The sequence below is a fragment of the Carassius auratus genome, chromosome 31, assembly GCF_003368295.1.
Source record: "Carassius auratus strain Wakin chromosome 31, ASM336829v1, whole genome shotgun sequence".
NCBI lineage: Eukaryota > Metazoa > Chordata > Actinopteri > Cypriniformes > Cyprinidae > Carassius > Carassius auratus.
The window spans coordinates 3,212,447-3,226,058 of NC_039273.1; the positions used below are offsets into that span (position 1 = coordinate 3,212,447).

General features: G+C 35.8%; 1 protein-coding gene across 1 annotated transcript in view; it reads left to right on the plus strand.

The window, feature by feature from the left end:
• The first annotated feature begins 207 nt into the window (after positions 1-207).
• The window catches only part of LOC113051163 (ubiquinol-cytochrome-c reductase complex assembly factor 1-like), a 37,999-nt gene continuing 24,594 nt past the window's right edge, over positions 208-13,612 (plus strand). Inside the window, exons 1-2 of the mRNA XM_026214755.1 lie at positions 208-391; positions 820-866. Of these exons, the coding sequence (XP_026070540.1) occupies positions 208-391; positions 820-866 (231 nt within the window). The remainder of the gene's footprint in view (positions 392-819; positions 867-13,612) is intronic.

Below are 13,612 nucleotides of genomic sequence, written 5' to 3' on the forward strand. Positions count from 1 at the left end.
AGTCATCCTTTAGTATAAAAACAATAAAACGGCAGAGAAGACAAAACAGCATCACAACCACAGAACAGTATCTCACCATCGGCTCTGGACTTTTCAAATCTCTAATTTGCTTGAACTATGTTATGTAGTCTGATATATTGTTTGTATTGTTGGCTGAGTATCCTGCCTTGTCAGTCCTTGCGTATCGTATCGAAGGTCACAGATACAATGGAAGCGGTCCTGGTACAACACCATTTTCTTCTCTCCTTGAGTCCAGATCTCTCAGTCCGCAGTCTCCCACAAAGAGATCCACTGGCCAACAGCCAATTACTCCATCCTGGACCTCTCAGCTTCACCAATAGAAACCAGATGGAGCCTCGTAACAACACCGTAGTGAGAAAGAAAAAGAGAGGTGAGGATCATCTGAAAAAGGTGCTACATTTCTAAAGCAGTCTTCTGAAGCCATGTGATAGCTGTGTGTGAGGAACAGACTGAAATTTAAGTCGATATTTGCTGTAAACTTGCCCTCTGGCATTGCTCTTTAATCATATTTATGCTTGTATGCATTTAAACATGGCACCTCAAGATGTGCTACGCCAGGTTTGACATTTTCACATGCACCGTAAAAAAAGAAACCGAGAAAAGTTTGAAACAAGGCAAAATAATGCATTAAATAATTTGAGTTCCCTCAAGCTTTTTTTCCGTATATTGAACTTGTTCATTCACCAAATGTAAAATGTCTTGGTCAGACATTAAATTATTGTCAAAGCAATTAGCAGTTAGCAACACATCACATAAAATTGTAATCTGCTATTTTTTTATTTATTTAAAGTTCTATAGGAGTGGACTCTGCCATCTTTGACAAATACACCATTCAAAAGTTTAAGGTAAGTAAGATATTATATATATATATATATATATATATATATATATATATATATATATATATATATATATATATATATATATATATATATATACATAGTACAGTATAGGACACACCTTACCATTCAAAGAGTTTTCTTAATTTTCGTTTATTTTACAAACTTTTGGTCTGTACTGTATATATATATATATATATATATATATATATATATATATATATATATATATATATATAATTACTGAGCAAGGACGCATGAAATATAAGACTTGAAAGGGACTTTGGTTAAATTGATCAAAAGTTGCAATAAAGACATTGTTAATGGTATAATGTTATAAAAGTTTATAAAGAAAAAATAAATAAAAATGAAGCAACACAACTGTTTTCTGCATTGATAATAATAAGAAATGTTTTTTGAGCAACAAATCATTATATTACAATGATTTCTGAAGTTTTTATCACAGGAATAAACTACAATTTAAAAATATATTAAATTAGAAAACAGTTATTTGAAATGTTAATAATATTTCACAATATTACAGTATTTACTGTATTTTTTATCAAATAAATGTGGTCTTGGTAAGCATCAGAGACTTCTTTCAGAAACATAAAAAATCCTGTCGGACCCAAACTTTTGAACGTTAGTGTATATCATGTCATGACAAAATCAGCATTAATTGCAACAGAAAATAGAAAAGCAATAATCCTAAAACACACCATTTATTTGTGCTGCAATGCATGCTGGGAACAAACAAACCTTTAACAAATATTCATAAACATGATTGTTTTTTTATAATATAATGTGTTTTATGTAGAAGCACATAACTGGGTGAAATGTAATTGTTTGTTACAGCATCTTACAACCATAACAACACATTGGGCCCTATTTTAACGATCTGAAACGCAAGTGTCAAAGCGCGAGCGCAAGTAACTTTGTGGGCGGGTCTCGGCGCTGTTGCTATTTTCCCGGCGGGATAAATGGCTCTTGCGCCCGGCGCAAATCTAAAATGGGTTGGTCTGAAGTAGCTTCATTATTCATAGGTGTGGTTTGGGCGTAACGTGAAATAAACCAATCAGAGCGTCATCCAACATCCCCTTTCAAAGCAGGTGCGCAAGTTCCATTATGGATTGCTATTATTATGGCGTATTTACCAGGCGCACGCCAGGAGCGGTTCACAGCCGAGGAGACTGATGTTCTTGTAAGAGCAGTGAAAGACACAGAAGTTGTGTTGTATGGGGATGGGAGAAACCCACCCAAAATTTCGTCGATTAAACAGGCGTGGGAGGAAATAGCCACAATTGTTTCATCGATTTTTTTCCTGGTTCTTGACGGACAAACATATTTGTCAGATGTCCTTACTTAGCCTATATGTCCTGCCACTATTGGGCAAACAGGTCTGATCCTTAATTACTACAATTAGCCTGAATAATTTGTAAGCTAGATTTATGCCTATTTTTTCACATCTTCGTGGCACACCACAATGATTTCCGTCATCTCATGTGTTAATATTTTTTTTTAGTGTAACAGTTTATGATTTGCAAAAATAACTGTTGCATCTGTGTAGATTACATGAGCAAAGTGTATGCGCGTTGTGCACGCTATACATTATGGTCAAGCGTGCGCCCTTAAAATAGCATAATGAACAACGCGCAACGCGCCACTGACTTTAGACTAGGTTTTTTCTGGTCAGTGGCGCAATTGTTTAATGGAACAGCAAAATAGCACCAGGGATTGTTTGCGCCGGAACACGCCTCCTTTTTTGCGCTGAACCGCCCAGGGAGCGCAAGTTCATTCACTAGTTTAGCGACGTGCTTCTGTGGAGGGAAAAGCGCGCTTTGCGCGGGTGCAAAATAGGAATGACACATGCGTCGGTGTACAAAGTCAATTGCGCTGGGTGCAAGATAGGGCCCATTAAGTTTTTTCTTGCATAGAGCTAATGATATAAAGTCTTCATTAACCACCAGTTGTTTTGATTTGTTTTTTGCTTACATGCACAGTTTATTTAGTGATTTTCTCTCTTGGAATAGAGTTTTTTAATGGTGCTTTTCAGTCTCTTTTGAAGCTTGACAGCCCTTGTTCTGTATGTATGCATAAGAGGTGTAAAGGAGGGAAGGAGAGAAGTATGGAAGGATATGAGAGAAATGTGTGGGTATGTGCATGTTGAAGTAAAACCTGGATTGTCAAAGTGGCATAATTGATATCTTTGTTTGGTTGGCTTGGTTTCAGTGACTATATGAATCCTTGCAGTGTAACGGGGCTGAGAGAGAGAGAGGCAGTAAGCAGGGGGTTGATGGAGTAGCAGGCTGAAAGAAAGGAGCCCTTTCACAAACCTGCTGACCACTAAGTAGTAAAGGAAGAACAGAGCCGTGGTGCAGACTGAAAACACCTGAAACACACAACTCTGACCAGAGATCAGTGCCATGAACTAACCATAACCCCTGCAAGCCTTTCTGTCTCACTCTCTCTCTTTACAAGCCAACCAGTGTCCATTTTTGCTGTAAAACTCAACAAGCTCTTTTTCAAACACATCATCAGTCTAATCAAGCTAGACTTTGACTACCAGCTATCAAGGTGTACAGTTTTTTATAAGCCTACTGGGAAACATGCTGAACTTCTGTCTAAGGAAGAACTAGGGTCAGGCTTATAAAAAAAAAAAAAAATAAATCAAAATAGCGGAGAGAATTGAGAGTGTTGACCAGAAATACATTTTATTCATAACTGAAAGTTTCGGTGCACTAAACTGTATGTTGTAATGCAAATATTTGCTGAAACCCTTAGGCAAGATGTAGATGAGTTTGTTTCTTCATCAGAGTAGATTTGGAAAACTTCATTGCATCACTTGGTCAGCCATGGATATTCTGCAGTGAATGGGTGCAGTGAAACATCACAAATGATAAAAGTAATCCACACCCCTCCAGTCCATCTATTAATATCTTGTTGAGTGGAAAGAAATAGTTTTAGACTATGTTTGCTTGCATCTTTGCATATTTTTCACCTGATTCAGATGAGATGAATGGAGAAAGAAATATTGTGAAAAAAGGACTTGTATTCGTCGGACTCTGGAACAAAAGTTTAAAGTTAAAATGCCAGGACGTTAACTGATGGACTGGAGTGGTGTGGATGACTTGTAGATTATTGTGATGTTTTTATCAGCTATTTGGACTCTCATTCGAACGGCACCCATTCACTGCAGAGGATCCACTGGTAAGCAAGTGATGTAATGCTAAATCAATATTATTTGTATTCCTTGTCTAATTAAAAGTATTATTTCACCCAATTATTGCATCATTAAAGTGCATCAGGTTTGACATTACCAAGCAGTACACCTTTGTTTCTCATAAGAACATGATGCAGTGAGTGAAATCTGAATTTTAACTCATCTTGAGTCATATGGACTACTTTTATGGTGTTTTTATGTCCTTTTTGGAGTTTGATGTCTTTATCCTTGTTGAAAAGAATCGCACAACATTCTTAAAAATGTCTAGACACGAGGAATGACAGGATTTTTACAGGAACTCTTTCTCTAACTAACCTAGTTCCAAAAAAACAAACAAAAAAGCATTCCCTCCGAACCAGGTTCCATCAGTTGTGGAATTAGAAACATTGGCTTTCTCTGTAAAAGAGAGAGAGGAAAAAAACTTGAGTTTTTCATTTTTCCTTCTCCTTCCAAAAAGCAGTTCCAGCTGTACTCTCTTTAGCTCTTGCCTATAATCAAGTTTAAGCTAATTATGAACTTAGATCAAATTCTATAAACAAACACAGAATTCAAATCACTTACTTACAACGTCCCGTCATGGCTTTTAGGTTGAAAGAGTGGCTACATCCACCTGCCCCCCACCAAAACGCAAACCATAAAATCTGAGTTTCCTTCCTTCCTTGCTCGCTTTAAAATCAAGTGACTGTTTCAGCCAGAGCTTGAGCAGATATAACGATGGCTGAAATGAAAAGCAAGAACATTTCTTTGTTTGTTTGTCAGGGTAGAGTTGGGTCTGATAATATTGTTTGTGAGGATGAAGGTGATGATGAAGATAAGCTAACACACACTGCAAGTTCTCTTGGCATCCTCTGCTGAAACCTTGGATCTTACTCAACCACTGAAAATGCTAATAGCGAAAAGGAAGTAATGGAATGTATCTTAGACAGAATGGAGAAAACCATCACTCTTGATACGGGCCTAAAACCCAACACAAGCTGTCATCCATGATTTTGAGCTGGTCTGAGAGGAAGCCTTTGAATTTTAATCTAATTCTGCTGTCAAACACAATTTACAAGCCGGCAGACAATGAAAGGTAAATGAAGCAGGGTTCTTGCAAAAGATCACATAATTAATTCAAGACATTGCTTTTTCTTGAGATAAACAAGATGTCAAGATGGCAGCTGATGTGAATTTCTGTTAAATCACGATTTGGAAAAGGAAAATAAACAACGAATTAAAACAAAGAAACAAGGCAGGCTAATTACATAACCTCCTGAACGATTAAAAGGAAATGTAGCACACTTAAGCATTACACAATATAATCATTAGTGCTCATTCTTATGACAAAGTTAAGGGTTTGTTTGAATCATTAATTTCGACACAAAACTCATTTTGCAAAATTTGTGCTATGAACTCAAATTATGCAATTTATTGAGGAAAGTGGTGCTATTTATTTTCTTAGATTAAAAATTTGTTCCTCGCAGGTAGTAAAAAATGTGAACCATAGAAACCATAAAAATGCAATCTTGCACTGTAAAATTATTTTTTATCTTCTTCTTTTTTTAAATAAAAGTTTATTGGAGTATGTTTTCTAAGCAAATACTACTGTATTTCAGTCTTTTTATTAAAAAATTTCATGTTTCATACAATTTGTAACTTGTCATTTCTTTGTAATTGTTTTGCATTTTACTTTTCAGTGTGAATTTACATGTAAACTTTCCTATTTACACTGGGAAAAAAAGGTGTAGAAATTAATTTTACTCAGAAATGTCAAAGAAACCATGAGTAACACATTTAATTAAATGTGCAACTTTGAAGTAGTAAGACTGAAAAACAGTAATATTTTCTTATAAAACATACTCCAATAATCTTTCCAAGTTAAAAAAAACTGTGCTTTTGCTGGTGCTTTTAAAAAAGTATAAAAACAAAAGATTGGTTCAACCAGTGAGTTCAGGTGAGACTGTACAAACAATGGAAGACAAGATGAATATCATTTCTTCTGCAATTTTATTAGTGATGCTAAAATGACACACTTCCCATTTAAGTTGATGAGTTGTAACTCATTACAGTTCTAAAGTGAATGACTGACATATGATGCTTATGTTTGTTTATGTGTATGACAAGTAATCAGATATCACTATATTTGTGAGGAAGCATATGCAACTCAACATGAACGACTCGCCCCACAGTCGGCCTTCACACATAAACCTTCAGGCAGCCTCCGTCCAAACCCAACACTTCTCGCCAAAGTGAAAAACGAAACACTATAAAACACCATTTAGCCCTGTCATGATGTCATCGTCCCTCTACTCATTTTAACTTATCAGCTCTACATTTAATGACTCAGCAGAGGCTGAGAGCGCTTACCTCGGGCCAATAAACTCATGCAGAGGGGTTTAGTTATTTTGATTACTTTGCTTCTTCCTTTTCACTTTGGAGGGCACCATGCTGCAAACACCAACCGCTTTAGACTCCGGGGAGGGTCATGCACTTCTGAACGCATCTGACCAGAAACTTTATAACAGTGGTGGCCTTGGAATCAACCTAATCGTGAAAAAAACGAATGAAAATAAAATACTAGAGACCTGTTCCCTCATATGGCATTACCATCTATTACAGTTAGTTATGAACAGGATTTAGCCTGTCAAGCGGTGAGAGATTATGTAAGGTTTTTGCAATTTTAACAATCTTATATCATAAGTTTATAAAGGATTTAAATGTTATTAGTGGTTTAATATTATTAGAAGGCAAACATTACTATTATTTTCACTAAGGTTCTGGATCAGTATCGCTGCACGGGATGTCAAATTTTACTTTGGTCATTTGGAAAAAAGCCCAAATCATGACCTATAGCAACCGTAATACACCAAACACATGGGCAGAAAACGCTCACATTTACTTTAGAAAATCTAGGAGCTGGTTGGTTTGGGCTGCATTCAATAGTTGGCAAAGATTCTCCCTGGTAAGCAAACGTCTTCAGAAAGACTCTTTTTAGTTTTCTGGAGACGGTTCCCCGTCATAGTTTTTTAACAAACGAAGCAAAGAAAACAAAATGTCAAAAACCACAATTTATTGCTGCTGCCCTTGAACAGGCTCTCTCTGTTCTAGCCAGCAGTGGCTCAGCGTTTACACTCGATTTCTGCTTCTGGATGGCGGGATAGTACGATATCTCTCTGCCAGTTGAGTTCTGCCTGACATCACTCGCTAGTTGAACTTTACTATACCAGTGTGTCGTTTACTTAAGTGTGGCTTAAGTGTCTCCTTGCGGTTTATAGACCTTGGGTAAGAGTTTTAGAAGTTGGTAGAACAAAAATATGAGTATTTGTTTGTTATGCAACCACGTGAGAAAAGAAGGAACAGCAAGTTTTAACTGAGCTATTAAATAACTCGCCATATTGTAAGTAGCCTATCTAGAGGGGCTGCACTCTTGTTAGGGTTTAAATTACCATTCAGGGTATGAAATAGGGATCTGGTACTTAAAGTGGGTATTGAATAGCTCAAGCCCTCATGTTATAGCCCCTAAACTGGTCTGATGTCTTCTCCTCTGGAACAGAATTGTCCCATGTTGGCGTAACATTAGTGTTGCATTTGGGAGCTGTTTGCTGCCACTGTAAGGAGTCAGATGGGACACTCAATGAAAATCAGGCAGCAGTAATAAAATAGCAACTAAACAAGGAGCCACTGAGTAGTGTTGGCCTCCTACAGCGCTACAGGGAGCAGAGTGCAACTCAGATGCCCACAGCCAAACCAGAGCATATCTACAAACTATAAACAGATGTGTGCCATTGTATACTGTGTTTAAAGCATCAAGAGTGGCCATTGGGATTGTTTAATTGTTTATTCACAACCTGGCAACAATATGGAGATAACAGGGTCTCAGAGAGTGATAAGAAAAAGAAAAAAAAAGTGCTGTTAAATTTACAGTAAAACTGGCAGCTTGTGCAATGTAAAAAAAAAAATCGATGATGTAAATAACACAAATATTATTGGAGCACATTTTACAAGAAAATACTATTTTAGTCTTTAAAATTTCACATTTAATCCCATTACATGCTGTAATTAATTGTGAAAATTACTATTTCTGAGTGAAAATTGTTTCTTCAACAAATTTGTTTTAGTATGGTCGTAAGAAATTGTACTTAAAAAATACTTCAATGTTACTTACAATGTTTCCAGAATTACTCTAAATTTCATTGTAATGTTAATATACCAATCTGCTAAAAGTAGCAAAATTTGCTTATTAAATAATGCAAAAAATGTAACTATATAAAAGAAAATATAACACAAAAAAAAACATTACTGTTAACATAAGAACAAACAAAATTATTAACATTATTAAAAATATAATACATCATTTATTTTCTCTATTTTTCTCTAAAAATTATATGGTAATTCATAGTTTTTAACTTCCAAAAACCATACATTTGACTATAATATTAAGACACAAATTTGTCACTGTATATGTTAAGGAAGCATACAATTAACCAAAGCATTTTTATATAATTTTCTGTATAAATTGCAATAACTTTGTACAGTGTAGGAATTATAATATGAAAAAAATATCTTGTGCTTTTTGTGTTTTTTCCAGTATAGTGAAATATCCCTTACTATAAACTCACCATGGTAACCACTGTCTTGCTAAAATACCACAGTGACCAAGCAAGCAAACCTAAATAAATGAACATATAAACATAGTTTCAGAATCTTCTGTCACTGTTTCATTATTATTATTTTTTATGACAGTGGTGACTAATACTGAGTACTGAATACTACAGTTTTATTGTAGTAACTGTAACTGCAACTGTAGTATTTTGGCGGAAACTATGGTTGCCAAGGTCAACTTTTCAAGAAGGAGTTGAAAAATCTCTCTAAACCACAGTTTATGCCAAAAATGCCAGGATACAGTTATTATAAATATTGTAAAACCATAGTAGTTTAATACGAGATGTTCTTCAAATGGTTTGAGGTGATTTCAGTATGTTACTGTCATTTTTCTTCAGTTTATTTTTTCATGAAGAGGTGAGTAATACCAAGTTACCATTATATTAACTCTATTAATGTATTTTAGCATGGTTTCTATGATAGATATGATGATGTTGATAATAAATCATATGTCCATTCTATAAGATAATAAAATCAAGACTTTATTAGGATAATTAAGTCAAATGATTTATAGACGCTGATAAATTGTTGAGCATTTCATTAGCCACTCACCTCTCAACAGCACTTAACTTACAGCTCGTGCATTACACCAGCTTTCACAAATAGGCCTGTTATGCTTTGCAATTAGTGCTGAGTGAGTGTTGCACAGCTTTAGGCAATGCGTCAGATCTGGCGGTCTCTCCGAGGCCCTTAAACCCCGCACAGCGTTCATCGAGTTATTATTGTGTGACCAAGTACAAGAAAGATATGAGGTCAGCGCTGTGTGTTGTGTACAGGGCCCGCAGCGGCTGCCAAGCAAAACACATGTGGCCGTGCCACCGTTTAGTCCAAACTAAGCGACGTATACAAACACGTTCCCGCCAGTGCTGTCGAAGTCACATTGCTGAGGTTTTCAGCATCTCAGCTTTCAGCACTGAACTCTGTTAATTGATTCTCTGTAGAGTAATTGTGTGATATATAATTTTGGAGTAATTGCTCACGTTGGAGCGGGTGTTGGCAGGCCGCTTCACTTTCAGGGAGAATTTAAGTGGAAGAGCGAGAGAAAAGCATACTATGCGCTGAAATACCCTAATCATTGTGTCACAAATTAGCCTCAAAACGCAGAGGATAGTGCAACTGGAAAACCTTCAGATTTATTCTCCACACATTTTGTTATTTTGTAATGCACTAGATTCAAAGGCAAGTTTGGGAAATGGGCATTTTTTGTGAAAATGTGTTTACTTACATACATGCTGTATTTTGTTTTTGTAAAAACACTACCGCTCAACAGTTTAGTGTCAGTGAGATTTATGTATGTATGCTTTTTAAAGACTTTTATGCTCACCAAGGCTGCATTATTTGATCAAAAATACAGTAAAAACTGAAATATTGTGGGCATATTATTATAATTTAAAATAACTATTTTCTATTTGAATATATTTGAAAATGTAATTTATTCCTTTGATGCAAAGCTGAACTTTCAGCATCATTACTCCAGTCTCCAGTGTCACATGATCCTTCAGAAATCATTCTAATATACTGATTTGCTGCACAAGGAATATTTCGTATTATTACCAATGTTGAAACAGTTGTGCTGCTACATATTTTTGTCTGAACCATGAATGCATCGACGATACCAATTTCCTGAGTACAAATCCAGACTGTGTTTTCCTAAAGCATTGTGAGTCACAATTGGCACTAATGATCTCTGCAATCGACTTACAATGCTTGTAGGAAATTGTGTACAATAAAGTTGCATTACAAAATATTTGATACATACCTGATTTATTTCCACTTATGAAAGCAGCTTAGAAAAGAGTTAAAAATGTTACATCAAAAAAGCAGACATGAATCGTAATGGGCCACGTATAACTGTGATATAAACACAGGCGTAGTCTTGATCTAGTGTGGGTGGAGTGTAGGTGAAATGTTGCATTTATACCACCTCGAAAAATAATAATACAGCCTCGGTGCCACATAGCTGAGTGGTACCCTTATATACTCACTTGGGAACTGGGTGGACCTAAATGACCTTTGCAGTCAACCGAAACCCACAGCACTCCAAGATTCAACAAGGCATGTTGTGAGTAGCTCTAGTGTCAATACTGGCCCTGCCAAACATCCTCACCATAACTTTGGCCAACCTTACACAGCATGCCGAGTTCCGAGATTTGACTTGCAAGAGCATGTTGGAATTGTTTGCAAGTGTTTTGCTGTTTATGATGCCCTGGGGCGATTGTTTTGAAAGCTATAAACTAATGCAAATTTAATTCGTAGTCAACCAATTAAAGAAGTATTAGGGTCTGCGCTAACCTTTTTTCTCCTCACGCCAACGGTTCAAGAGGGAATGTACATTCTTGGTGTTTCCAGACCTTTCCAAGTTTCCCTTTTAGTGTGAAACATTTGAGATAGCCATGATGTTTCTCGCCTCAACCCTACATGACTAAAAACAAAGCTATGCTATTGCTCACAACTAATCTTGCTCAACTGGTTGAGATACTGAAATCACTCGCTGATAAAATGTATATGTTCAATGTTGCTTTAGTGTACTCTACATGTTTATGGGCTTGCAATCCATCAATCTATCCTTGCCCATTTTTAAATGCCATAGTAATACATTCAAGTGTGTAAATAAAAAAAAATGGTCAAAATCAAATAGAAACCCATTTCATAGGGTTTAAATTCATACTTTTATTCAGCAAGGATATGTTAAAGGGATCAAAAGTGACAATAAAGTCATTTATAATGTTACAGAATATTTCCACTTCAAGGAAATATCAAAGTCTTTTGTTTGTCAAAGTGTCAAGAGAGAAGTATCACAGTTTAAAAAATTAAATAAAAAACTAAATAGCAGATCATGGGACACTGAAGACTGAAGTAATGTTGCTGAAAATTAAAGGAACACTCAAAAAAAAAAAAAAATCTAATTTTCCAACTCCCCTTGAGTCAAAGAGTTGAGTTTTACTGTTTTCGAATCCATTCAAGATGTCTGGGTCTGGGGGTAGCACTTTTAGCTTGTTCAGTTATCTATGCTAAGCTAAGCTAAGCTAAAAGTGCTACCGCCAGACCTGGAGATCTGGGAAATGTTTAACTCTATGGGAATTGGCAAATTTGCCTATTTCCAAAAAAAGTGTAGTGTTCCTTTAAGCTATACCATCTCAGGAATAAACTGCCTTAAAAAAAAAATATTAAAATACAAAACAGTCAATTTAAATTTTTATTAGTTCTCACAATATTTCTAATTTTACCAAATGCAGCCACAAACTTCTGAATAGTAGTGTGTTTCTCAGGAAAAAGGATTTTCAACAAGAATAATTTAAGAACATCTAACTTTATCAGTTGGGAATTGAGGATTGTGAAACTGGCTCTTAGAGATGAGAAGGATAACATTATCTGAAAAGAAAAGTCTTTCCAGAGGCGAAAGCAAACTACATTTGATTTTATAAAAAAAAAAAAGTTTAGTTCACAATTATGTGCACCAATGAATTGTGCAGAATTATGGACAGGAATGTGCATAGAAATAAGTAATATAGGGTAAATAAGGTTTATTTTAGACAGCAAAATAATATATTATAAGTAAAGCATGGCACTAGGGTCATGGCTTCGAGCCTCATTGAAAAAGTGCATAGTTGAATGCAATGTTTAAAGCACCTGCATAATGCATAAATGTAAACAATCAAATATATCCTGATCAAATGGACCTTTTTTTTTTTACCAATGCAACTTTAAGCATTGGATAAAAATAAAAGGCCTTTTTTGTTCATGCTAACAACATCATTAAGCTGCGCCGACATGTGCAATCCATTTTAAAATTTGCGAGTATCACATATACCACAGCACATTTAAATCAATGTTACAACAGCTTCAGAACAAGTTTATCCAGCTGTAGTTTGTTATGCTAATTTGTTAACACAGCTGTCAAGAACAAGATGTTCAGTGGTTGTTTACATCAGCAGTGACAAAAAAAAAAACTCCATTCAAAAGCACTTTTAGAATGAAATCACCAATATCTGAACTCAGGAAATCTTTCCTTGTGGGCACCTCCACCCAACCTCACTACGCCGTACCCCAACTCTAGACCCACTTTATGGTGGGGGTTTATTTTTCTAAGGCTAAACTCTACACACATGGCAGCTAATTAGGCCCGGGTTTGTTGTTTCACCTACGTCTGTGTCACATGAGTGAAATATAATGATATGTGCTGACCCTTCAACTTCGCATGTGCTGAGTTCTGCCTTTTTATGATATGTGCCACTAGACTTTATGGAGAAGGTCACAGTTTTATCTGCCAATTTCATTATCTCAGATGACAAAACACGATTCTTTGTTGTTGATTTTGACTTCAGGGTTTCAAGATAACTACAATAAAAATCTCATTCATAGACAAGTATTTCAGTCGAGTAAAAAAAAAAAATCGATGTACACTTAGGACAATGCAACATTTGTGAAACTATGATGTTCCCTTAAAGCGAACCAAGCTGTAGCAGCATGCTTTTTATGCTTTTCTAGCTTGTAACTGTAGATATCATATATTTACATATTTCTGCAAACCTTATAGCCCAAATGATGCATTTCTAGGTGATTCAGGAGTTAAATACTGGAGAAAGAAATATATACATGTATAGGTAAAAACGTATCCAGAATATATTAGCCTGTTTTACATACTTAAACTCACTGAACTCATTGCATTATTGTGAATGTTTGAGTAATGGACTAATCATGCAAAAAAGAGCACATTTGAAGCTTATGTATTGACTTTTTGCTGTGCATGATTGGTCAATATTTTCCTTGCCTTGTTTCCAAACCTTGTCGCCGGTCTGTCTTTCATGCCAAATTGACATAACAACAGCGTGCACACACACTTGACACACTACGACTCTCTCTCTCTCTCTCTCTCTCTCTCTCTCTCTCT